At 42.2% G+C, this 25,586-nt stretch overlaps 1 protein-coding gene across 4 annotated transcripts in view; it reads right to left on the bottom strand.

Moving 5' to 3' along the window:
• LRP11 (LDL receptor related protein 11) overlaps window positions 1–25,586 on the bottom strand; it is a 47,300-nt gene that overhangs the window by 17,620 nt on the left and 4,094 nt on the right. The window contains exons 2-5 of one of the 4 annotated variants that reach the window (XM_047733970.1): window positions 21,259–21,416; window positions 6,652–6,859; window positions 2,581–2,706; window positions 806–1,012 (exon numbers count right to left, since the gene is read on the bottom strand). In XM_047733970.1, the coding sequence (XP_047589926.1) occupies window positions 806–1,012; window positions 2,581–2,706; window positions 6,652–6,859; window positions 21,259–21,416 (699 nt within the window). The remainder of the gene's footprint in view (window positions 1–805; window positions 1,013–2,580; window positions 2,707–6,651; window positions 6,860–21,258; window positions 21,417–25,586) is intronic. The other 3 variants (XM_047733971.1, XM_047733973.1, XM_047733974.1) reach the window with 3 other exon arrangements.

A 25,586-nucleotide genomic window follows, 5' to 3' on the forward strand; every position in this document is an offset into this window, starting at 1 on the left:
TACAGAAATGTGATCTTCTATATTTCTGTCTATGTCATCAACAAATACAAACGTGCAAAACTAAATTTAAGATGATAGAATGCTAATCCTTCAGCGGTGTGAATATATTTAAAATTCTTATTAGCCTTATTAGAAAATACAAAAAATTACAGATTTAGTTAAATTGGGGACGAAACACTGGCACATGCAACCATTTCCATGTGACATATATTTTCATTACCTTCACTTGCTTAGTGTGAAGAGGAATTACATGGATGCATAGGGGTTATGCTGTTTCATCTCAAAATAACCTAAAATTTAACACTTAGGGCATTTGTTTCCTTAATACAGGTGTTGAAATTTCCTAATTCTAGCTTATTTACTAATAAATGTGCTGGTCTCTCCGGAGTACACATGAATGTATGAATGTATTTAGTAGGTGTTCCTTACTATATATAACCAGTGCAAATAGATTTTTTTTTTCCTTTTTGGCCAAATTCTTCATTTTAACTCTTTTCTTTCTTGTATTTCCTAAACACTCATCAAATATAACCATAATTTTTTTTAAAGATTTTATTTATTCGTCAAAGAGAGAGAGAGAGCACAAGTAGGCAGAGTGGCAGGCAGAGGCAGAGAGAGAAGCAGGTTCCCTACTGAGCAAGGAGCCTGATGTGGGACTCGATTCCAGAACCCTGGGATCATGACCTGAGCTGAAGGCAGCGGCTTAACTGACTGAGCCACCCAGGTACCCCAAATATAACCTGAATTTTGAAGCCAAGTGTCACCGTAGAAAATAAGACTGTGGAGCACCAGCTCAGGTCCTTACCTGGTATCACAGGACTGGTTTGACTCTCTGGTCCCCCAAACATGGAATGATTCCTCTTCTCCGTGTTTGATAACGCTGGTGACTGGTTTTGGACAGGGACTTTCAGGGACTTTTCCAAGAAGGAGCTTCCTGCTGCATCTTTGCTTGGTCCTGTGGCTCTAGGCTGGGCAGTTGCTGTGTGGGTCACCGTCTTCCGGTCAAGGCTCACTGGAACATGGAAGAGCTACTGTTGGGTGTGGGGTTTCTTTTCTACTCTAAAACCACTAAATTTGGTGGGGGCGCCTGGGTGGCCCAGTTGGTTAAGTGGGCGACTCTTGGTTTTAGCTCAGGTCACGATCTCAAGGTCATATGATAGAGCCCCATGTTGGACTCTGAGCTCAGTGGGGAGTCTACTTACCTCCTTCTCCCTCTGTACCTCCCCCTTCCTCTCTCTCTCTCTCAAATAAATAAATAAATAAATCTTAAAAAAAAAAAAACCCCAAAACCCTAAATTTGCTGTAGATTTAGTCATGGGTATTTGGGAATAATAATCATCTAAGGCATGTCAGAGCCCCATAAAAAACTTCTCTCTCTTTAATGGGTAAATTGTTTTCTCTTCTCTTCCAATAATTGACTTTCTAAATGTCACCCATATATCAACAAAAACAAAGCTTAAATCTAAGGTTTTGAGATTCTACATCCTTCTTCAAACCAGCACCTTCATTACACTTTCTGAAGTTTCCTTCTTTCTTGTAGTGTCCTTTTGTGTAGGTAGAAGACATTATAAGATGGATTTATAGTCCTGAGTTAGGCACACCCAGTACACTGTAAATTTTCAAAAAAATTTATTAAAACAAAATCCTAACTCACTTCAGTTTAAAAACAAAAATTATTTATTTATTTGACAGACAGAGATCACAAGTAGGCAGAGAGGCAGGCAGAGAGAGAGGGAGAAGCAGGCTTCATGCTGAATAGAGAGCCCCATGCAGGGCTCAATCCCAGGACCCTGAGATCATGGCCTGAGCTGAAGGCAGAGGCTTAACCCCCTGAGCCACCCAGGTACCCCAACTCACCTTAGTTTTTTTTTTTTTAAAGATTTTATATTTATTTGACAGAGAGAGAGATCACAAGTAGACGGAGAGGCAGGCAGAGAGAGAGAGAGAGAGAGAGGGAAGCAGGCTCCCTGCTGAGCAGAGAGCCCGATGCGGGACTCGATCCCAGAACCCCGAGATCATGACCTGAGCCGAAGGCAGCGGCTTAACCCACTGAGCCACCCAGGCGCCCGTCACCTTAGTTTTTTTAAAAACCATAATCTTTTAAAAAAGATTTTATTTATTTATTTATTCGACAGAGAAAGAGAGACAGTGAGAGGGGGAACACAAGCAGGGGGAGTGGGAGAGGGAGAAGGAGGCTTCCTGCTGAGCAGGGAACCCGATGTGGGGCTCGATCCCAGGACCCTGGGATCATGACCTGAGCCGAAGGCAAACACTTAATGACTGAGCCACCCAGGTGCCCCTAAAAACCATATTCTACACAGCTTTTTTTAGGATGGGGAAGAATCTTTTAGAAAACTGAAAGCAATTTTTGAAAAAAGGTAAGCAATATAAAAGGTTTGACATTTAGAACCCAGATTAAGACTCCTACTAAATGCTCATTTAATTTAAGGCCTAGCTTATTCACATGAAGTTATACCTGAAACTGGGTAGAAAAAGAGCAATAGTGAGTTTGCATTTTATTATAAGAATACAGACATCCCTTCTCTCCCGCTGCCTGAAAAGGCCATGCAGCTGACTCACAATTTTGGCAGAAAGCCTCATCAGACCCATCAGGACACTGCTCCACTCCATCGCAAGCCAGCGTGATGTCAATGCAACAGCCATCGTCACAAAAGAAGTGGTAGCGTGAGCAAACCTTCAGGCATCCTGTTTACAAACAGTCTCATGTTACAGGAATGTGGGAACAGTCAGCATTTCACCGTGTTCTGTGTTTTGATTCACAAAGACTAAATGTACAGTGAAATGCTTTGGGGTCTAGAGATGCAAATAATGGGGAGACACGTAACAGTGTGAGCTGGAGCAACAGGTTTCTAGATAGTGAAGGGTATCTCCTTGACCTCCTGGCTATGTTCTGAGGCACCACCATGGGTTCTTGTCTCAGCGCCATTCTCTAGGCAACAGTGCCGAAGAGGCGCAAGCAGAGGAGTAGCCGCTCTGGGTTTCTCCAGCAGCCCTGGCTTTGCTCCCTCCCAGCTCTCCCTCTGCATTCCTTTGTTCATCCCATCATCTCTGGGGGCCTCCTAATGCTCTTACCTAGCCAGCTTAATTAGAGACACCATTTTACACATGCTATGTCTCATCTTGTTTCCTAAGTAATAATTTTTGCTGAGATTAACTTTCTACTATTGAACTCTGTTGACTATCATATATCCTTGGTGCTCTCAAGAATAATCAAGATCTTTAGTTACTAGCTGGTACAAATTTGTTTTCCTTAAATAAGGACAAGCGGTCTCCAAAAAATTGTCCAAAAAATTGCCTCCCTTTTGGAGCTGTTAGGAGTTTTTAATCTACAGTGTGATTCATGGGAGTTACCTGTATTTTCTTTAAAGACATTCCCCCGCTCCAGATTAAGCCAACTTTGCCAGACTTAGCTATACAACAACTGCAGGACAACTTTTACTCTGGTTAATGCAGACTAAAGGTTATCAGGCTATAAGTAGCTCTAATGGAACTTCATAATTTCCCAGGTACAGGAGGAGCTAGACAATTCTCTCAGGACATGGGAGCGTAGTAGATGATGATATTCTACTGAAATAAATGGTTGAGCCCAGGTGAAATCCTGGATACATATTACTTTGGAAGGCAGTTAAATTGGGGCCTGGGAAAGGAGACCCTCTGGGTACAAGGCAGTTTGAAAATACCTTGACCCAGAAGGAAGAAGAGAAGAAATGGTGTAGAAGCTCCTGAGAAAGAAAAGGAAGCAAAGAGCTTCAGTTATGACCAAGGATTTCAGCCCAGAAGGGGGAAATTCCTTCTGTTTCAGGAAAGGAGCTTAGAAAAAAAGTGAAGAGGAACTAGGTTACCCTGAATACCAAGCAGGATATAGCTACTGCTCACATTGTTAAGATCATGACATGAAAATCCCAAATATCTCAAGGTTTTACTTATTCATCTGTAGTCTGGGAGATAGATTGGTATTTGTAACTTATCCATTCATTTCTAGATTAGTGGTCTCTAATTATTTTTTTTGACTGCCCATCTGATGAATACATATAGTATTATATATTATACATATTAGTAAATCCATATCTCCATCTAGAAATAATATGCATATACTACTATACTAACATATTAAACACATCATAAAAATACTAAAAATTTAAAGGAGAAGATTAAAAATTACTAAAAATATAAATTCAGGTGTCTTCTTCTCCATCCTAAAGATGTCTACCCCTGGGGGATCCTCTTTGGAGACCACTAATCTAGATCATACTGGAGGTGTTTTTTGGCTTGGCATTTGAAGATATGATTTTCCCCCAAGCTTGAAAACATGCAGCCTCTATATCCAAAGTCAATCCCATTATTATCACATAAGCAGGGGTACATGCTTGTCTGTTTCCCCCAGAAGGTGCTCCCTTGGTTATCATTACAACTGGATTATTAACTGCAAGGCCACTACGTATATAACAGAGGGGAGAGAAACACCTCTCTATCCACACTCTGGTTTTCAGTGTCTCTATGTGGTGTTTTTTCACTTTAGTTCATAGTATGTCACTTCAGTCTAGCGGGAGAGCAATTCCAGATAGCAGTTAATAACACAGCCATTCTTTTTTATTTTCTATATAAAGCTACATACATAAGACCTATATCCAAGTGGCCTTTCAGTAACCAAAAGTGATTCATGTAACTTTCTGCCACTTCAAATACATTTTATTATCATCTCAGAGAAAGGCCAGAAATGGACAACTGGTAATTTACCTTTGGAGCCCTGGGAAATTGGTCTGAGCAAATAAGCCAAGTAAATGCCAGGCTGGTGCAGCGTTGGTCATCGCCTGGGACCTGTGCTTGTATCCCTTTCTCCCTCCCAGGCACCTTGGTTGTACAGAAGCAATCCCTTTCCAACTTCTGTAGGAAGAGGGGGGTATTCCTGCCTTCCTCCTGTGAGCTCTTGACTCGCTCTCTATGCAGGTGACCCTGGATCCCAGGATGATAGCACCTGGATTCCGTGGTCCTCCACAGGGAGTGAGCGGCCAGAGCTGAGGCCGTGTTTCCAATGGCCCTGCTGCAAGCCTAGCATGCCAAGGTACCCAAAAATGTTTTCATTTTTCAGAGTTTATTTATTTATTTTTTTAAGTAATTGCTCTACCCAATGTGGAGCTCAAACCCATGACTCCGAGATTAAGAGTCACACAGTCTTCCAACTGAGCCAGCCAGGTGCCCCTCAAAAACATTCTGAGTAATTGTCGAGCTCTCCTTTGCGGCTGCACTAAGTCAGTGACCTAGCTGGCATCCGGGCTGGCTCGGATTCCTGATCCGGAAGCTCCTCGTACTTGCCATCATGGCTTCAGAGGGCGGCAGTGGCTAGGAGCTTGGTGCCATGGCAGTCCCCAGGCAGTCACCCTCCTTCCTCCAGGGACACTGGAACCTAGGCTGGATGGGGAGTCAGCCAGCCAGATTCAGGATGCTACTTTTGCTCCTGTCCCTGTGGAAGGCAAATGATTAAGGCTGCCAAGTTCTCAGGATTCTAAAATCTTGCTTTGTTTCCAGTACACATTCTGACCTATGCGGGATGGAAGACAAGACTGGTGACATACAGTCATTTTCCAATCTTTTTACCCCTATTCCAATTGCTAGCTTAATTACCATCTAATTACTGAGTAACAGGGATGGCAAAGACATGCTGTGGGTTTACTAGAGCCGTGGCTAGTGACCATGAAGGCTCACTACGTGGGGGATGGTCCAGGGCCAGGTCTATGGAGCACGCCTCCATCCGCCCAGGGCCTAGCACAGCCCCGCACACCCCGTGTTCCTGCAGACACCGAGAGTAGCTGCAGACCAAAGGACAAGACCCTCAGATACACACTTATCTGTGCATTTCTCCAGTAGGGAGTTGTGGGGGGTTTCCCTCTGTAATACCTCTTCTTTAATGCTCTCAAGTTCCATACATATATTTCTTAAACTTGATGAGCTAATCTTAGAAATATAGATGTTGGGGAAAGTAAGAAACATAGATAAATGAGAAGAGTGAGTTTATGTTGTGCAACAGAGTATGAGACCCATCACATACATGTAAAGCTATATTATTAGTGTATCGAAAAATTTTAAATAGTCCTTTTAAATTGACATACAGAATTTAAAAGGACTATTAAAATCTTTAATTTTAATTTGTTTTAAATACGCTTCTTAGCTGCACTCTCTGAACATACATATCATACAGACTGCTCACCTTTAAGCAACATTCTCTCTGGGAAAAACCACATGATTGTTTTTTGTGAAAGCAAGTCAGGCAAGATGAATCTAGAGGGCCCTGTGGTTCACACAGTCTACTCTTGTCCCTGGAGCCTCCACTACCCCAACCTAGCAGTGCCACGAAGGCCCAAATGTAATGGAGCCTATTTTTGTCACAGCTTTAGAGGAGACTCTTATTTAACAACAACCAAAAATAGAATGGAAGGGGGTGCCTGGGTGGCTCTATTGGTTAAGCGACCGACTCTGGATCTCAGCTCACGTCTTGATCTCCGTGTATGAGTTCAAGCCCTGGGTTGAGCTCCATGCTGGACATGGAGTCTACTTAAAAAAAAAAAAAAAAAAAAAAAAAAGAATGGTAGAGCCCATGAAATGCAGTCAGAATATCAAATGCCAGTGTAATACCATCCTCCCATGAAGAGCTGGCGTCGGTTGGCCACTGTGAATGCAAGGGAAGGACCTTCCTCTCACCTCCCGTGGAGAAGGCCACTGGGAGCACTGTCACTGAGACGTTGTCGGAGCTTCTCTGCCCGGCGGTGTCCATCACCGTGAGCTGAAAGGTGTATGTTCCCTCTTGTAAGTGGGACAGCTTGAGGGTTCCTGACTGAGGCACCTGACACCCAAACAGGAAAGAGCACGTTCAGTAAAGAGAGAAAGGCATGGAGTCCAGCAGCCCCCACTAGCCTTGAAGTAGTCCTGTGACTCGCCTCTCCACTCCTGGTCCAAGGATGTGAACTACTAAATCACATGTTATTTTGGCAGTTTGCCCCACTTGGAATTCACAATGCTCAGTTTTATCTGGGCTGATGCTATCCTTGACTGACAACACTTCACCTGTCCTTAGCAGCTGCTGTTCTAAACCTCTAACTCCTCCAAGCTCCATACTCAGTGGCTGGTGTCTTCCTTCTCAGCAGATGACCTCATCTGCTTTGAGAAGAAAATCTGGAACATAATTTCGGCCATGAGTATGGCTCCTGCACTCCCCCCATGCTGGGAATGCACCTGTATCTGTAGCTATTGTTACCTCCTTTCCTGTAGCGGCAAGATGAGCTGTTGCTCCTGCACTCCAGGCCAATCCTCCATTGAGGCCCTGACCCCTTCCCTCTCTGACCTTTAGAACACTGACCCATTAAGTAACTTCTCTTTCAAATGGCTCTGCTATCACTATGCTCAAGTTTCTCTGGACCTAAAACAAACAATAGCAAATAAAAAACCCTACACTCCAAGATCATCTCTAGCCATAAATCATATCTCCTTTCCATTTCAATGTACCTTTTCAAAACCGTGTTCATGCTGCACTTCTGCTTCCATTCGCTCCTTTTCCATTTGTCCTTTATCCCACCCATCTGGTTTCTTTCCTCACCAAACCCCTGAAACTGCTGGTAGAGCTCACTAACAGATCTAGCAAAGGTCACCAGGTTGTCAAGGTCAACAGTACTTGCTAGCCTCGCCTCCCACCAGCTCCCTGTCCACTGGCCCTCTTACTGTGTTTTATAATGTTGGCCACTCCTGGGTTCTGGAACTTCTGACATCCCTGGCTTCTGTTTCTGCGCCTGAGTTCCCCCAGCTGTTCCTTGCTGATCACCCCCAGGGACTTCACTTCTGCTCACTTCCCAAACCTAGGATCCCTTGATCCTCCACGCCCCTCATGCCACTTTTCAAGCAGCCTCCTGCTCATGGCAAGAGCAATCACTTATGAGGCTCAGCTGTGATTTTGGGAGTCATGTTTGGATGCTCAATCCAGCTACCATATTTTTCAGCCCTCCCAAAGATATTATAATGGCTTAATATCCTATTTTTCTAGGAGAAATCCCTTTCTGCTTAAATGAACTAGTCTGGAGAGCAGCTACAAATGAATCCTGACCATTACCTGGTTTATTACAGGGCTGCATTAACACTCTTGAAGGCACAGAGAGTTGCTGCCCCATGAGAACTATCCAATGGGGTTTGTATGCATGAAATCCTAGAATTAAGGTTCCTGCACATGACCCTGGCTTTGAGGCTTTGTCAGGACTATATACACACACCAGCAGAAGGCGTTACCATTACTCAGAAGCAATGGAAGGAGATACAGTCGTTGCCATGTTTCAGGCCTCTCAGGAATTAGTCACCTGGAGCTCTGGTTAAGCACAGATTTCCCAGCCCAGCCTCAGAGTCTCACTCAGAGGGTCTGAGTGAGGGATGGATCTGGGCATCTGTGCATAACAGGCACACCCAGACGACGCACCAATGACACCAGAGGAAATGTGAATGAAGTGGTTAAGAGAGGAGTCTGGCATCCAACAGAGCTGGATTAGCCAGGTTCACCGTGTGCCACTTGTGTGACCTTGCTCAAGTCACGTAATCGACTTAAGCCTCAGTTTCTTCATCTGTGATATGAAGTAATAATGGCACCTACTTTATAAGAATCAAATGAGACAGCTATGTAAAAAGAGCTTAATATAGGGCTTACATAGAATTATAGATATATATCAAAAGATCTTGAGATATAGTAAATACTTAAATATATCCATTATCTCCCTTGATTAGTTCTCATCTCAAGCTGAGTCACCCAGTTTTTATAGACAGGGAAATGAAATCTCAATAATGTGACTGTCACTCACTGATGGGTGACAGAGTTGAGACCTCCAGGTGTAAAACCGGTTATAAGCGGTCCCATCACTCTCCTTGAAAAAGCTGTAGGCTGGACAGCTGGCAAAGAAGGCCACTAGTCCTTTGTGTTTTATTTCAAAGAGAAGTTTTTTTTTTTTTTTAAGATTTTATTTATTTATTTGTCAGAGAGAGAGAGGGAGAGAGAGCGAGCACAGGCAGACAGAGTGGTAGGCAGAGGCAGAGGGAGAAGCAGGCTCCCTGCTGAGCAAGGAGCCCGATGCGGGACTCGATCCCAGGACGCTGGGATCATGACCCGAGCCGAAGGCAGCTGCTTAACCAACTGAGCCACCCAGGCGTCCCTTTATTTCAAAGAGAAGTTAAGCAGTGTTCACTGCCACATGGTTACGTGATCTTCAGGCCCAGCTACGCTAAGAGAACATCAAACAGGGGTCACTTCTGTGAGACCTAAAACACTACCTGAGGGGCACGCAGAGAGAAAGCTGAAGATGACAAGATAATTGCAGTCTGGAGTGGGACACTGATCCTCGGGAACAAGAGGGTGCTGCGATGTCTGAGAACAGCAGAGATTCAGATGAGTGGGATTTAAAATGAGACAAGAACTGTGGTTTGAGACTGCAGGGTCGAACTGAACCCCTGTTGTCTTTCACATCCCATATCCAATCCATCAGGAAATCCTATTGGCTCTACTTTAAAGATTTTATTTATTTATCTGACAGAGATCACAAGTACGCAGACAGGCAGGTGGTGGTGGGGGGCGGCGGAAAGCAGGTGCCGAGCAGAGAGCCTGATGGGGGGCTTGATCCCAGGACCCTGAGATCATGACCTGAGCCGAAGGCAGAGGCTTAACCCACTGAGTCACTCAGGTGCCCCTGTTGGTCCTACTTTAAAAACACATCCAGGGGCGCCTGGGTGGCTCAGTCAGCTGGGCGTCAGACTCTTGATTTTTGGCTTAGGTCATGATCTCAGGGTCATGAGACCAAGCACCCCAGTGGACTCTGTGCTCAGTGCAGAGTCTGTTTGGGGTTCTCTCCCTCTACTTCTGCTGAACCCCCAATTACATGCTCTCTCTAAATAAATTAATAGGTTCTTTTTTAAAAATCCAGAATTAGGGGCGCCTGGGTGGCTCAGTGGGTTAAAGTCTCTGCCTTCAGCTCAGGTCATGATCCCAGGGTCCTGGGATCGAGCCCTGCATCGGACTTCTGCTCAGCGGGGAGCCTGCTTCCTCCTCTCTCTCTGCCTGCCTCTCTGTCTACTTGTGATCTCTGTCTGTCAAATAAATAAATAAAATCTTAAAAAAAAATAAATAAAATCCAGAATTAAAAAAAAAAAACCCTGAATTTAACCACTTCTGATCACGTCCACTGTCACTGTCACCATCCTGCTTTGAGCCCATTCTGGTCTGAGCCCACCCTGTCTCTAGCCTGAGTCATTGCAGTAGTCGAGATTTGCACTCCAGTGGGATTGGGGCCCAGCATCCCTTTCTTCTGGAAACTTCTCCTCCCATCTCTGTACACATGACTGGAAGGTAAGTGTCAGTTGTGACTTCTCCCTGTGGCTGCAGGAGTGTGAGGCTGAACCAAGGGGAGCCAATGACTGCAAGGGGCAGGCGGTGGTAAGGCTGGTGCAGGTATTGGACTCTCACTCTCTCCGGCTCAGAATCAGGGAGGCCTTGTTGGGGGGCAGCAATGTAACAGGTGAGACCACTACTTATTGCTTCTTGGGACAAATGGGTACATGGGCTGATGATGACCACACTGAGCCCTGCAGCCTCCAGTAAGTTGCTGCGAGGGAGAGAAGCTGTCCCAGCTGGTCTGCCCAAGTGCAGAGAAGACCTAAGCCTGCAGAAAGCCAACAGACGAGGGCTTTGCTGCCTAGGTACATGAGAGGAGAGGGTAGACTGTAGGATTGAACAGAATGACATTTGTAAGGTCAGGGTGACCCTGAGTGGGGCCGTAGGAGCGAGCTAGAGGTGAAGTGAATGGAGATTTAAAGACACCAGGGAGACCCTGAAGCAAGGGATCTAGATGGGCCATCTTCGTGGGCCCTATCATTACCCAGGCCTGTGCCCGAGCCCCTTGGATGTCAACATTTAACACACTAGGATTAAATTGAAAATCTGAGGACCTGGAGGTTGTTTGGGAACCCTCTTTTCAATGCTGGGGCTAGAAGGACAGAGCATCCCCTGTCAAAGAGGCCAAGGATCACCTGGGCTTTGGATGTCTCTCTCTGCATTTCTAGGCACCTCGTTTCTGATGTCGGAAACACTGGTCCAGATCCAGACCATGGTGATAACCTTCAAAGTCCTGGGTGAGCTTATGTTTAGATCTATTCAGATTAATATCCCCTCCTTGACCCTCATTACTCATTTAGCTAACAAAGGGTGTCTTTCCTTGAAATCACATATTTAGAATATTTAGAACAGTGAGATGGATATTTTCCCTTCAAGCCCCCAGGTAATCCTTCCAGACATCTCATATTTATATGATATTGGAAAGGATTTAAAGTATTTTACAAACATTTTCTAAGTGTTAGGGTAAAAAATACATATAGGAGAAAGAGAATAAGACCAACGTTCTCATTGTTTGAACCAAGAGCAGGATAATATTCCCTGAGAACATGAGCCAATGTTCTTGACACCTGGCCATAAAGCAGAGTTTCTACAGACTAAAGATTAGTACTGCTTCTTTCTTGTTTCTTCTCCTACTGCCCTTCTCTCCTTCCTAAACTAGGGAAGATTAATATTGATATCTTGGTTTGGCAAGATGTGGGTAGAGTAGGTAAAATGTACAGAAGATCTCTCTGTATTATTTATTTTTCTTTATTTTAGTGAGAGAGTGAGAGAGAGCAGGAACAGGGGGAAGGACAAAGGGGGAGAGAGAACCTCAGCAGACCCCTTGCTGAGTGCAGAGCCCGCCATGGGACTTGACCTCACAACCCTGAGATCATGACCTAAGTCAAAACCAAGAGTAGAAAGCTCAACTAACTGAGCCACCCAGGTGCCCCTCTTTTTTCTTTTTTTAAATAATCCCTATACCCAACATGGGGCTCTAACTTACAACCCCAAGATCAAGAGTTCATGTTCTACCAGCCAGGCACTCATCTCTGTATTATGTCTTAGAAATAATATTATTTAATAATATAATATAAATCTATACATAAATAAAATTTATAAATTATAAATACATAATTATGAATAATATTTAATATAATATATAATATAGTATATAATACATACAAAAGTATATGATATAACAATATAATAAAATTATGAACTATAAATAAATTTATGAACTTATATAAATTCATATGTAAATATAAATAATAAAAATTTCTCTGTATTATTACTTAAAAAGTAAAAGTATGTTACTATACAGGCCACTGGGCAAATGGCCAACTGTCCGCTGGGCAAAGCCAAACCTGATTCTCATTTTCAATGGATTCTGATTTTTTGGCCCTGGGTCACCATACTCATAGGATACACATTGATTTTGAATGCTATCCAGCATGTCCAAAATTTTTGCACTATAGAATGTGGATTTTTTCAATTTGAAAAGTTCAAGTCAATATAATTTTATAAGTCCTGTTTGTCAGAATATTAAGATTACAGAGATACATACCACAGGGCGCCCATCTGTGAAGTCTCTAACTTCCCCGAACTGGATTGTAATCTCTCCTTCTCTGAATTCTAGTAGCACTTTATCTACATCCTTTTACAACCCTGCCCTTTCTACTTGGTGTAATAGTTATTTAGGTGTGCGTCTAATCTCCTCAACTGGTGTCAAGGGCACTAGGCCCTACAAATTTTTCCCAGTGCCTTATACCCTTGCCCCTTGCCTTGAAGAGGACCTCATACTTTCTTGTTTATATACAAGTGAGTAAATCTATTCTGTTTCTAGCTCAGCTAAACTATCCGTCAAAAGAGACCAGTATTTAAATCCCATGATGTTTAGAATTCACTATAATAGTGACCTCTCCTGGACTGCTCATGTTATGCTCTGTGGTATGTTAAGTGCTTTATTTGCATTTTCCTACTTTGACCCCTTACTGAAACTCTATCAAGTGGTATTTTCCTCTTTACAACTGAGGAAGCTAAGGCTTAAAGAATGAAATATTTTTTCCCAAGTACACCCTGCTAGGGAATTGGCAAAACTGGGTTTGAGTCCAGGTCATTTGATTCCAAATTCCATATGCACAGTGGTTCCAGAATCCAACCTCCTGGTCAGCAGAGTAAGGCCTTCCAAGGTCCTTATTCCAAGAACTGTCTCTTAGAAAGAACCCAGGCACAGTTTATATACAGACTGGCCAGCTGTAATGGTCTAAGAAAAGCAGACAGTAAATCAGGTTGAAGCCCCATCTGACCGGAAGCACAGATAGACTGCAGTCTCCTGTGATTCTGGAAGCCTACAGTGCTGTCGATTTATTGTCTGAGAAGTTGTGTGTTTGTTTCTGAACAGGCAAAGAACTTTAAAGCTTCTGCCCTTACTGGAATAGATCTTTCCTAACTCAATTTACTCAGATTTATTTTTCATAAATTATCTATCTCCCGCCCCCAGGGAGATTATTTTTCAACATTTCTTTATAAGTAATTTTCTTAAAGAAAAAAAATGCAATTAAATATTCAAGGTCTTGAGTATTGTGTAAAAAGAATTTATACCTAAGTGAGGGGTAGGCTACATTTAAGCTCATAGTTAACACTGAAACACAGCAGCCATGAATTATTACCCTATCTGGCATGCTCAATTGGAGCTGTGAGTTCTAGAATTTGCTGGATTTTTCTCCCATCTACACCTTTCATTTTTGAAGAAATCCTCAAAACCACAATAGACTATTCATTCATGTGCACCAACTTATCTCCAGGTGTTACTTAGGAAATTTGTAGCCCTGGGAATCTTCTTTGTCCTGAAAATGCCCTGTGGGCTGCCATTACTTTTTGTCCTTTATTCAAAGCTTTGGGTGAATGGAAGGACTGAGTCCAAGGATGGGGGTGACAGTTTGAGGCAGTTCACCCTTGGTCTGGTTCTGTGGGGTGTGGTATATTTCACTTCTCTTCTCCTTCTGCTTTTGTTCTCATTCCCAGGAAACACCTAGACCCTCTGGCTTTCTCAGTGTCAAAATTGTTTCTTCTTAAAGTCCTTTTGGTTGACTCTAGCCATTTGCGGTTTTGTTCCCTGTTAAAGTCCTTTTGTGTACCGGTGAGCAGGTGGAGGGAGTCTTTGTGGTTTGGGGTTCCTTGGAAGAATCTCTAGAAGAACATGACCCATGCAGCAACATAGTCTTGCCCAGGTGTAAGACAAGGCTATCAAGAATTGTGTGAATAGGGGTGCCTGGGTGGCTCAGTGGGTTAAAGCCTCTGCTTTCGGTGCTGGTCATGATCCCAGTGTCCTGGGATCGAGCCCCGCATTGGGCTCTTTGTTCGGCGGGGAGCCTGGTTCCCCTTCTCTCTCTGCCTGCCTCTCTGCCTACTTGTGATCTCTGTCTAATAAATAAATAAAATCTTAAAAAAAAAATTGTGTGAATACCATCAAGGGGAAAATGATCTCATAATAAATAGAATATCATGATGTTTGAATGTTTACTGTGTGTGGCTCACAGCTCCAGGGGCCTTACCTACACAACCCTGTTTAACCCCAATAATAATGCCTTGAGAGGAGGGCTCCTCTTATTCTCATCTTACAAATGGCTTAAACCATCTGTCTCACAGACAGGAAGCGGTAGAGCTAGGATTCAAAAACCATAGCAAAGTAGGTGCTCTGTTACAGTTCTTATCTGTTTGCTCTCTTACATTTATGAAGGAGGAAGGAAATAGGTTAAGTGTGATATAAACTTTCTCAGGTACCCAATTACCACTTTTCTCTCTCTCTCTCTTTTTTTTTTAAATTTAGAAACAGCCTTCTCTCCCCCAGCCAAAGGCCTAGAATGTCGGGTAACTTTTAATGAAATGATTTTCATTTTGTTTTTATGAAGACAGGTAATTATTCAATAAATAAGAAATAATAATGGGTTCTGTGTACCTAGTTTCTCCTCTGATGAGGTGCAAAGAAATTGTCAGACAACACTCAAGGGCGCTTTGTAGTATCTATATGAGTCCAGAGCCCTGAGCAATGTTGTTCTGCCCATTGTGCTTGGAAGGATGAAACAGATTTGGGGACTAGAAGAACGCTTTTGGAAAGATTAGCTGAGCAACCAATTACTAAAGTATTATTAGAATCCTAGTAAGTATAAGCACAGTTCTAAGCTTTGGGAGAGGAAGGGAAAAAACATCAAGAAAGGAATAAAGGGAAAAAGGAGGGAGGAAGGAGAGAAGGGAGACAGGGCCCTTCTATCAGTAAAACCCCTCTTCAGCTCTTCGTTCCTTCTAAAAATACTTCTGAAAATAATTCTACAGGAATCTCTCATTATTGTTATAAATTCTCTTGTGATTTACAGATTTTATGTATTTCTCTGGCCTGTTATCAATGAAGATGTGTAGAAAACAGAAGACAACAGATACAGTTAGTGTTTAATCTTCAGACCATGGTAGGCTCTCTGGAACCTATGTCTTGGTTACACAAGCAGGCTACCTTGAAAATCCTGCTCACTAAATTTTTCTAAAGTCTCTCAGTAGGTTTTTAAGTCATCTCCTTACCATGTAAAGATTTTTTCCTTTTGTGAGCATTTTCAGAATTGACCCAGATTATATCCTGGGAAATCTGAGGAGGAGTAAGTGACAAAATGGCTCCTATACAAGGAGACAGTGCAATGTGAAATCCAACAGTTATTTTGTGCTCCCTTGTCCTATGTCAAAAAAGTCAACTATTGTTTCTATTTATGTTCCTTTCCCAGAAACCTCTTCTCTAAGGCTGAATTATAAAATACCATTTTAAAAAAGATCTATTGGAGGGGAGGGGCAGAGGGAGAGAATCTCAAGCAGATTCCCTGCTGAGTGTGGAGATCCACATGGGGCTCAATCTCATGACCCTGAGATCGTGACCTGAGCTGAAGTCAAGAGTCAGAGGCTTGGGGGTGCCTGGGTGGCTCGGTTGGTTATGTGTCTGTCTGCCTTTGGCTCAGGTCATGGTCCTGGGTTCCTGGGATTGAGCCCTGCATCAGGCTCCTTGCTCAGTGGGGGGCCTGCTTCTCCCTCTCCCTCCACCCCCTTCCCCCGCTTGTACTCTCTCCTCTCTCTCAAATAAATAAATAAAATCTTAAAAAAAAAAAAAAAGAGAGAGAGAGAGAGGCTTAACTGACTAAACTACCCAGGCACCCCTATAAGATACCATTTTTATCTATTTGGGGGTGGTTTAAAAATGAGACTAATGGGGACATCTCTTGGTGTCTTGGATTTTATCCAACTTGGATTTTATCAAGAAGGACCCATGTTCCTGTTTGCTCTGGTTTTTCTCTGTGCAGGAGCAGGGGGAGGGCCAGAGCGGGGAGGGAGAGGGAGAGAGAATCTTGAGCAGACATTGTGTTCTCAGTGGAGAGCCTGATCAGTGAGTGCTCCTGAGGGGTGGGAACAGTCAAGGGGCATAAGAACATCAAGGAGCATAAGAACAAGTGTATCCCACGTTGGGTTTTAACTTACTTGCTTTGCTGTGCTAGCCTATAACTGCTCTCACCCCATTCCCAACAACCTTCCAAGTGAGCCCTATTTTGCAGCTGGATAGAGGACTGCAGTAACATTCCAGTAAACTGGATCCCATTCTCAGAAAAAAGCAAAAACAAAAACAAAAAACCCCCCAAACCCACACCTGATTTGACAGTCCCAATTTTCCTGTCAGAAATTTGGGGTTGTAGGGACACCTGGCTGGCTCAATTGGAAGAACACCAACTCTTGATCTCAGGGTGGTGAGTTGAAGCCCCACATTGGGTGTAGAGATCAATAAATAACATAAATACACTTAAAAAAAAAAGGAAATTTGGGGGTATAAAATCAGGCTACCCAAGTGAAAGGGATCGGTGAGATGGTGGCTGAAGGATGTTAATTTCCTTTAAAAGAAAATTCTCAAAATGTTAAAACTATGTCTCTCAGACAAATCTAATATGAACATGATTCAAAGATTTTATTTGGGGTGCCTGGGTGGCTCAGTGGGTTAAGCCTCTGCCTTCAACTCAGGTCATGATCCCAGGGTCCTGGGATCCAGCACCTCATTGGGCTCTCTGCTCAGCAGGGAGCCTGCTCCCCACCCCCCACCTGCCTCTCTGCCTACTTGTGATTTCTGTCAAATAAATAAATAAATAAATAAATAAAATCTTAAAAAAAAAGATTTTATTTAATTCATTAATTAAAGAGAAAACCAATAAGACATTCCATAGATTCAAAGGAGAATCTGAGGGGCGTCTGGGCAGCTCAGCGGGTTAAACATGTGACTCTTGATTTCAGCTCAGGTCATGATCTCAGGGTCCTGGGATAGACCCTGTGTTGGGCTGTGCACTCAGAGCAGAGTCTGCTTGTCCCTCTCCCTCTGTTCCTCCCCACTGCTTGCTTGCTCTCTCTGTCATAAAAATAAAATTTTTAGACAAACAAAAAACAAAAGAGAATTTGAAGAACAGACAGTTGTAAGCAGCCAAGAACACTTTGATGAAGTTGCTAGGAGATGCAAAGCTGAAACAAGTATCCTGTTAGTACCTATTAGGCACCGACATGCCTGGATTAATAGATTAATACCTACAGGGGTTAAAATGTCATGTTTGAAATCCACTTTTCCACAGGGCAGAAATCAATTGCATCTCTACATGAAAAATCTATTTGTATTTCTCAGGACAAGACTCATTTGCATTACAGTCTGTTTTCTATAATCTCTAAATGCTATCTATTTGTATTTCTCAGGACAAGACTCATTTGCATTACAGTCTGTTTTCTATAATCTCTAAATGCTAACCTTGAAGGACCTGCTCCTCCACCCCCAGCATTTCCTTAAAAGCTACTTAGTAATCTCTTGCCACTTCAAAGTCTTTAACGATGTTTTATTATAATTTTAATCTACAAGATGGGGATGTGCCTGCTTGGAAGGCTGGTCTGAGGATGGCAGAGGGGTCCAAAAGGCCTGGCACTGAGTGCATAGCTTAATCAATGACAGTTTTATTATGATGAAGTCACAGTCGGACTACAGTTTACTTCGGGAGCATTCGTGAGTGTACACTATTATAAGACAGTCACAGTCTGGTAGCAAATGGCTCTCTTACTGCAGACTCTTTCACTTAGATCATGGTTGTATAACTCTAGATCTATCTGCCAGCACATTATATACTTGGCTGGGGAGTTGGTCCATATTTCTGTCTTGATGGCAGAGCAGTCAGACTTAAAAGCCCATGAGAAATGCCTAATTTTGTTAGGCCTTTATAAATATCTTCAATAAATTAAATACTGAATCATCAGCATTATTTTTGTTCAGCACTCATATACGCAATTCATTGCTTACAGAATAAAGCTTTTAGTAGCAAATACCCAAAGCTAGATGATAATGGAGGCAGAGTTATAGCTGCTTGAACAAATATGTCCCAGAAGTGCCAATTACCAGTCAGTGTCCATCTCAAGGGAGCTCTCTAGTGGTATGATCGATGGCTTGTCTGTCTACCTTTCCTGAACAACCTTGGTTCTCAAAGATTAAATAAAGATACATTAATTTTGCAGCTGACACAATGCATTGAAGGATAATAAATATGCTGGATGACTCTCAATTTTCAAAATTATTTCTGTTGTAGATGAAAACCAAAAGGCTGAGACGTAAAAAGAATAAACTTAAGGTCCTGCACTCAGGTTCAATGAATCAATTATACAAATACAGGATGAAAAGGCCATCAGGGCAGTAGTCTGTGCAGAAAGATGAAGCAGGTTTTAGGTAATTCTGTTAATGGAAAACTCAACCTGAATCTATTGTGTGAAGCAGCTACTAAAATAGTTTTGTAAATTAAGCTTCATTAGTAGAAGTAGAGACAATGTCTGTATCACAAGGAGTCATAGTCTGTCAGGAAGAACCACAGTTTACATATGGGCTTCATAAGGGTGTCAGATTTTTTTTTTTTTTAAGATTTTTAAAATTTATTTGAGAGAGGAAGAGAAACAGAGCACAAACAGGGGAAGGGCAGAGGGAGAGGGAGAAACAGGCTTCCTGCTGAGCGGGGAGCCCAATGGGAGACTCGATCCCAGGACCCCAGGATCATGACCTGAGCCAAAGGCAGACTCTTAACTGACTGAGCCACCCAGAAGCCTCGACATTCTTTCTTTTTTTTAAAGATTTTATTTATTTATTTGAGAGAGAGAGAGACAGAGATAACGAGAAGACAGCATCAGTGGGGTGGAGAGGGAGAAGCAGGCTCCCACTGAGCAAGAAGCCCGATGTGGGACTCGATCCTAGAACCCTGGGATCATGACCTGAGCCAAAGGTGGATGCCTAACTGACTGAGCCACCCAAGAGCCCCTCATTTTTTTTTTTCTTCAAAAACTTAAGTGGTTGATACACAGAATAAAAGGATGTGTTGAGTACTTTTCCAAAGAGAAGATCTAGCCCAGTACACAGAAGTAATAGGAGGCACATCCTGTTGGCCTAATAATTAGAGGTAATGAAAGCTGTTATAGGACGTGATGTGAAGTAGTGAGCTTTCACCTCTGGAAATACCAGGCAGAGAAGGAAGGGGCTCCTAGATGGATGGATGGATGGGGGCTGGGTAAGATGTTGATCAAGGGTCCAGGCAAGTCAAAGACTGTATGATACTTGAGTAAATAATGGACATAAATTAGTCTTGAAGGATCAGCAGATTATTGTTTTTGTTCTAAAAGAATATAAATCAGTGCTTTCCCACAGAGGAAAGACCCTGTAAAGACATAGGAAGTAGCTGACAGCCAACTGCGAGTCCTTAGAAGAAATCAGCCCTGCTGATTCTTGGATCTTGAACTTCCAGCCTCCAGAACACTGAGAACTTTCTCTTGGTGAAGCCGTCCAGCCTGTGCTACTTTGTTACGGCAGCCCCAGCTGACCGATGCAGACTTTTTCCACCTCCTCCAACTAGTGTGGTTCAGCCAGGAAATACTCCTATCTAGGAAGGATCCTGATAGAGTTAATAAGAAGCCACTTGCCTCACAACTCAAGGTAACCTGTGTTGATCCCTCAATTCCATTTCTGGGTATTTCTTTAAAGAAAACAACTCTAACTTGAAAAAGTACATGCACTCCCCCATGTCCATTGCAGCATTATTTACAGTAGCCAGGATAAAGAAACAAACTAAATGTCCACTGATGGATGACTGGATAAAGAAAAATGGAGTATATATGTATATGTATATATATATATATATACACACACACTCAGCCATAAAAAGGAATTTTGCCATTTGTGACAACATGGATGGACCTTGAGGGTATTATGCTGAGTGAAATAACTCACACAGAGAAAAACAAAGGCTGTATGATCTCACTTAGATGTGGGATCTAAACAAAGAACTTAAGCTCGTATATACAGAGAATAGATGGGTAGTTGCAAGAGGCAAGGTGTGAGGGGTGGTGAAATTTGGTAAAGTGGGGTCAAAAGGTACAAAATCCCAGTCATAAAATAATTAAGTCATGGGATGTAATGTACAGCATGCTGACTATAGTTAATAACATTGTACTGTGTATTTGAAAGTCACTGAGAATAAATCTTTTTAAAAAAGTTTTCAAGCCTTCCTCAAAAAAAAAAAGTTCTTATCACAAGAAACGTGTTACTATGTGAGGTAACAGATGTTAACTAGGCTTATTGTGGTGATCATATACACAATATGTATAGATGTCGAGTCATTATGTTGTTCTTCTAGAATTAATATAATTTTTTATAGCTCAATTAAAAACAACAACAACAAAAAACCAACCCAGAAAGACTGCTGGACGTAGGCCGCCAAGGGGAGAGTGACTCATTCCCATCTGTAGCAACTCCAGATCGGCTCACCTAAGCCTGAGGAAAATCAGTGGGGAGCGCCTAAACAGGAACACTTCCCCTCACTTGCTAACTCAGTTACCTCACACTGGCCTCATTGCTAAGTGAGGTGGTTGCTTTCTGGAGCGTGTGAAGAATTAGTTTATTCTATTGTTATTTTCCTCTTTATATTCCTTCATATTTTAAAAATTTTCTATCTGCACCTTCAGCTAAGAAAAGAAATAAAAAATTTAAAAAGTAATTAAAACAAAGCTTGAGTCTTTTCCCTTGAGGTGTTTTGCCAAAAAAGCAGCAAGAACAAGAGTAAGCTTCAAAACAAAGGATCAGAACACTGTTTACTCAGTAGGAAAGTAAATTCATATAATAAACCACCTTTTCAACCACCACCTTGCGCGTTCTCTTACACCTCTTCTGCCAGCTTACAGATATTTTGGGAACAGGAGTAGAAAAACATTATGAGAGATCACCTCGGGGAAATATTTGCAGCTGTTACAACGACGTCACGAATTACCTTCATGTCCACTGATGGGTCACCCTGCAGCAGTGTCCATTCATACTGGACGATGGCATGGTCATCCGTGCTCTCACGGCCGTCCAAAACTACTCCATCTGTAGGTAGTTGCAAGATCACATCCCGCCCGGCCTTGCTAAGTGGGGGCTTATCCTTTTCTGTGAAAGAAAACCAACAGTTTACAAGAGGGATGATCCCCTATTTTAAAAATAATTTAGTTAAAGAAGTATCTTGTAGGCTAGAATAGATGTAATCCAGCGAACAACTACTAAGAGAATGTATAGCAACTAAAAGTCATTTTCTCATTGGTTTTCATCATATTCTCTTTACATAATAAACAATAAAATAGCAACATAGTAGGAATATGGACTTCAACTGTAACAGGTGCAGAAGAGGCAGTGTAGAGTATCAGCTAGTGGCAGTAGCTAGAACAAGGTGGTGGGTACAAGACCCAGTACTAGGCTATCCATTCTGGAGTAGTACTTAAATTCTCTAGAGTCAAATTTTCATTTAATTCATAAATAATTTAAGTTCCAAGTTCTATTAAATGAATTTATCAAAAAAAGACTTCTGAAACACATCTTTTTAAAAAAAAATCCACCTTTGATAGAGATTTTTTTCCCTTATCCTCAAGTTTTTAAAATAGAAGTGATACAAAGTGTTCAATGTGTAAAAAATAAAGTTTGGAAAGTTAAGGCAAGTTCTTGGATTCATACAACATAAAACTCACTTAGAAATTTTCCAGAATATAATTTTTCATCTTGGAACATAGAAAACATTCACAGGTTCTAACAACTAATTTTTATTTATTTATTTTAAAATTCTTTTTCCTTTTTTAAAGATCTTATTTATTTATTTATTTGACAGAGAGAGAGAGAGAGAGCACACATGGGCGAGCGCACAAGCAGGGGGAGTGGCAGGCAGAGAGAGAGGGAGGAGAAGGCTCCCCTGGAGCAGGCGCCCCAAACAACTGATTTTTATAACAGAAGCTGGCACAGAGTTTCTGTATGATAGCAAAAGAAGTATATATTTACCTTTGATCTGGAATGGTACTAAATAATTCAAGGCTAACTTGAAGTAGTGTTCACTAACCACTAATCTTTAACTGATCGCTGCTTTAGTGCTGACGGACAGGAGAAGCTTCATACAGAAAACATATCTAAGAGCAGAGTTGTGAATATTTTATTGATTTAGGTTTATTAGTAAACTTGCCCAAATGCACTTATATCTTAAAGAAACTCAGTAATATAACTGGGGGAAAATTCTATAGGTTCTTGTAATTTATCCTTTTTGGCATCCACTATTTCCTCTTTCCTCCCACCCTGAAGCTCTGCTCAGATTCTGGCCTGGATTCTTCCTTAATTTTGTCTGAATGCGTCGCTGAGACACTGCTCTCTTCCTCCAGAGCCCCAGCTGCTTCCCAAACAAACATCTAAGGGCCAACCCAGATGTCCCAGCACCTGAGGCTAGCAGCAATCCTATTTGTTTCTCACTAGGCAACAAATGTCACTGTGGACACGCTACAGCTAAAATGACTTTGAGATTCTAATCTGATTGGGTCATTTCCCTGCTTAAGAAAAACCCTTCAACAAATTACCATGACCTTTCAGAAGTTGTCCAGCTCTATCTTCTCATCTACTGATTCTCCCAATATCCAGACACAGAGATTTTCTCTAAGGGGCTGGCAGCTCTTAGTGCTGCGGCTTTTCTAAATGAGAACGCTGTTGGTAGCCTCAAAAAGAGATGGCTTTTTTATTAGCCCATTTACAGGGAATAAGCACACTTGCTACTGCCGATGGTTACATTTGTCTACTGAGAAGATGAGTCCCATTTGTTGTTGGTGTTGTTTTTGTTTGTTTTTTGTTTTCATTTTTGTTTTTTACTATTTTATTTATATATTTATTTGACAGAGAGAAGCACAGTGAGAGAGGGAACACAATCAGGGGGAGTGAGAAAGGAAGAAGCAGGCTTCCCACTGAGCAGGGTGCCTGAGCATGGATCATGACCAGAGCTGAAGGCAGATGCTTAAGGACTAAGCCACCCAGGCTCCCTGGTGTTGTTTTGTTTTTTTAAAGATTTTTTATCTGCGAGAGAGAGAGAGAGAGAGAGAGAGAGAGAGAGAGAAAGGTTGGGGGAGGGACAGAAGGAGAGGAAAGAGAGTTTTTTTTTGTTATTTGTTTGTTTGTTTTAATTTTTTTATTTGACAGAGATCACAAGAAGGCAGAGAGGCAGGCAGAGAGAGAGAGAGAGAGAGAGGAGGAAGCAGGCTCCCCGCTGAGCAGAGAGCCCAATGTGGGGCTTGATCCCAGGATCCTGGGATCATGACCTGAGCCAAAGGCAGAGGCTTAACCCACAGAGCCACCCAGGTGCCCCGAGGAAAGAGAGTCTTTTTTTTTTTTTTAAAGATTTTATTTATTTATTTGACAGACAGAGATCACAAGTAGGTAGAGAGGCAGGCAGAGAGAGAGGAAGGGAAGCAGGCTCCCTGCTGAGCAGAGAGCCCAATGCGGGGCTCGATCCCAGGACCCTGAGATCATGACCTGAGCCGAAGGCAGCGGCTTAACCCACTGAGCCACCCAGGCGCCTGGAAAGAGAGTCTTTAAGCAGACTGGGCACTGAGAGTGGAGCTGGATGGAGCTGGACATGGGGCATGACCCTGAGATCACGAACTGAGCTGAAATTAAGAGTTGAATGCCTAACTGACTGTACTGCCCAGGCACCCCAAGACAAGTCCTATCTTTATAGTCATTTAAAACAATGAAGACTCATAATTCAGATTTAAATAAGCCACACAAGTAACCTTTGCCTAAGAAGAAATTTGTTTTGCCTTTTCCATCGCAGAGCAAAGAACTAGTGTCTGAGGTCTTTATTCTGCTTCTCCCAGGTAAGGAAAGAGGTGACAATTTCGCTACTAATAAGCCATTTTACAGAGCGTTACTGAGAACTTTCTTTTGGCTCTGGAAATTTCATTGCTTTCCACACAATGGTTTACCACTTTATAATTCTGTAAATCATCTTATAATTTGTAGTAATACATTATAGTTAGCAACTATTTGCATGAAAATTTGTTTTTAAATACTTTTTGTAAGTAAACAAACTAAAATATACCTATACGATATAAACAACAACGAATGCTATATTTTTAAGCTCTCAAAGATGTAACCCCAAAGTCTTAAATTGGAAAAATTAGGTAAGTTCTGAAATATCCCACATGATTACACAACTAATTCATCCTGCCTCTCCTGGAAGAAGAAGTTTTAGTTGTTTACTTTTCTTTAGGTAAGCTTTAAGATATGATATATGAGCAGAGCAAACCCCTCATATCTTCCACACTGTTGTAACAGAAGTAAGAGAGATACATTCCCTCCTCAGTTCAAGTCTGGGCAAATTATGCTGCATAAGGGGCACCTGGGTGGCTCAGTGGGTTAAGCCACTGCCTTTGGCTCAGGTCATGATCTCAGGGTCCTAGGATCAAGTCCCGATGCAGGCTCTCTGCTCAGCGGGGAGCCCGCTTCCCTCTCTCTCTCCCTGCTTCTCCATCTGCTTGTGATCTCTCTCTGTCAAATAAATAAATAAAATCTTTAAAAAAAATTATGCTGCATAATGTATTCTGAAATAAGTCAGAGCTTATCTACCCAGGAACAGATCTTAAAAATAAACAACAATCAGAAGAGGAAAGGAGTGTGCTATCATTTAAAAATATTTGACTTGCTGGGACACCTGGCTGGCTCAGTTGGTGGGGTGTGGGACTCTTGATCTTAGGGTTGTGAGCTTAAGTACCATGTTGGGTGTGGAGATTACGTAAAATCTTGAAGGGCTGCCTGGGTGGCTCAGTCAGTCAAGCGTCTAACTTTTGATTTTGGCTCAGGTCATGATCTCAGGGTCATGAGATGAAGACCGGCATGGGGCTCCACACAGGGCATGGAGATTACTTGAGATTCTCTCCCTCTGCCTCTCCACCCCCTCCCCAACTCTCCCTGTCTCAAAACAAAACCAAACAAACAAAAAAACCCCACCCAACTAAAAAAAAACTTGGCTTGCTGATAAAGAACAAGATAAAAGTAAATTTGAATTTTCATCTTCAACTGTAATAAATCAATATTAAGTACTATAGAAACACTGATTTCTTTTGAAAACTAAACACACTTGGTCAGAGGCAAAATAAGACTCATTCTAAATTTGAAGAAGCATATCAAGTTAAGACATTTTATACAGATAAGAATATTGCTAAGTAATCTGATTTACAACACACTGCTGTGAACGAAGCCTTAATAATAACAAGCAGGTTTTGCAACCTAGATCTGTACTGTGTGGACACAAATGATATA

Source organism: Lutra lutra, chromosome 6, assembly GCF_902655055.1.
Source record: "Lutra lutra chromosome 6, mLutLut1.2, whole genome shotgun sequence".
In the NCBI taxonomy this organism is placed as follows: domain Eukaryota; kingdom Metazoa; phylum Chordata; class Mammalia; order Carnivora; family Mustelidae; genus Lutra; species Lutra lutra.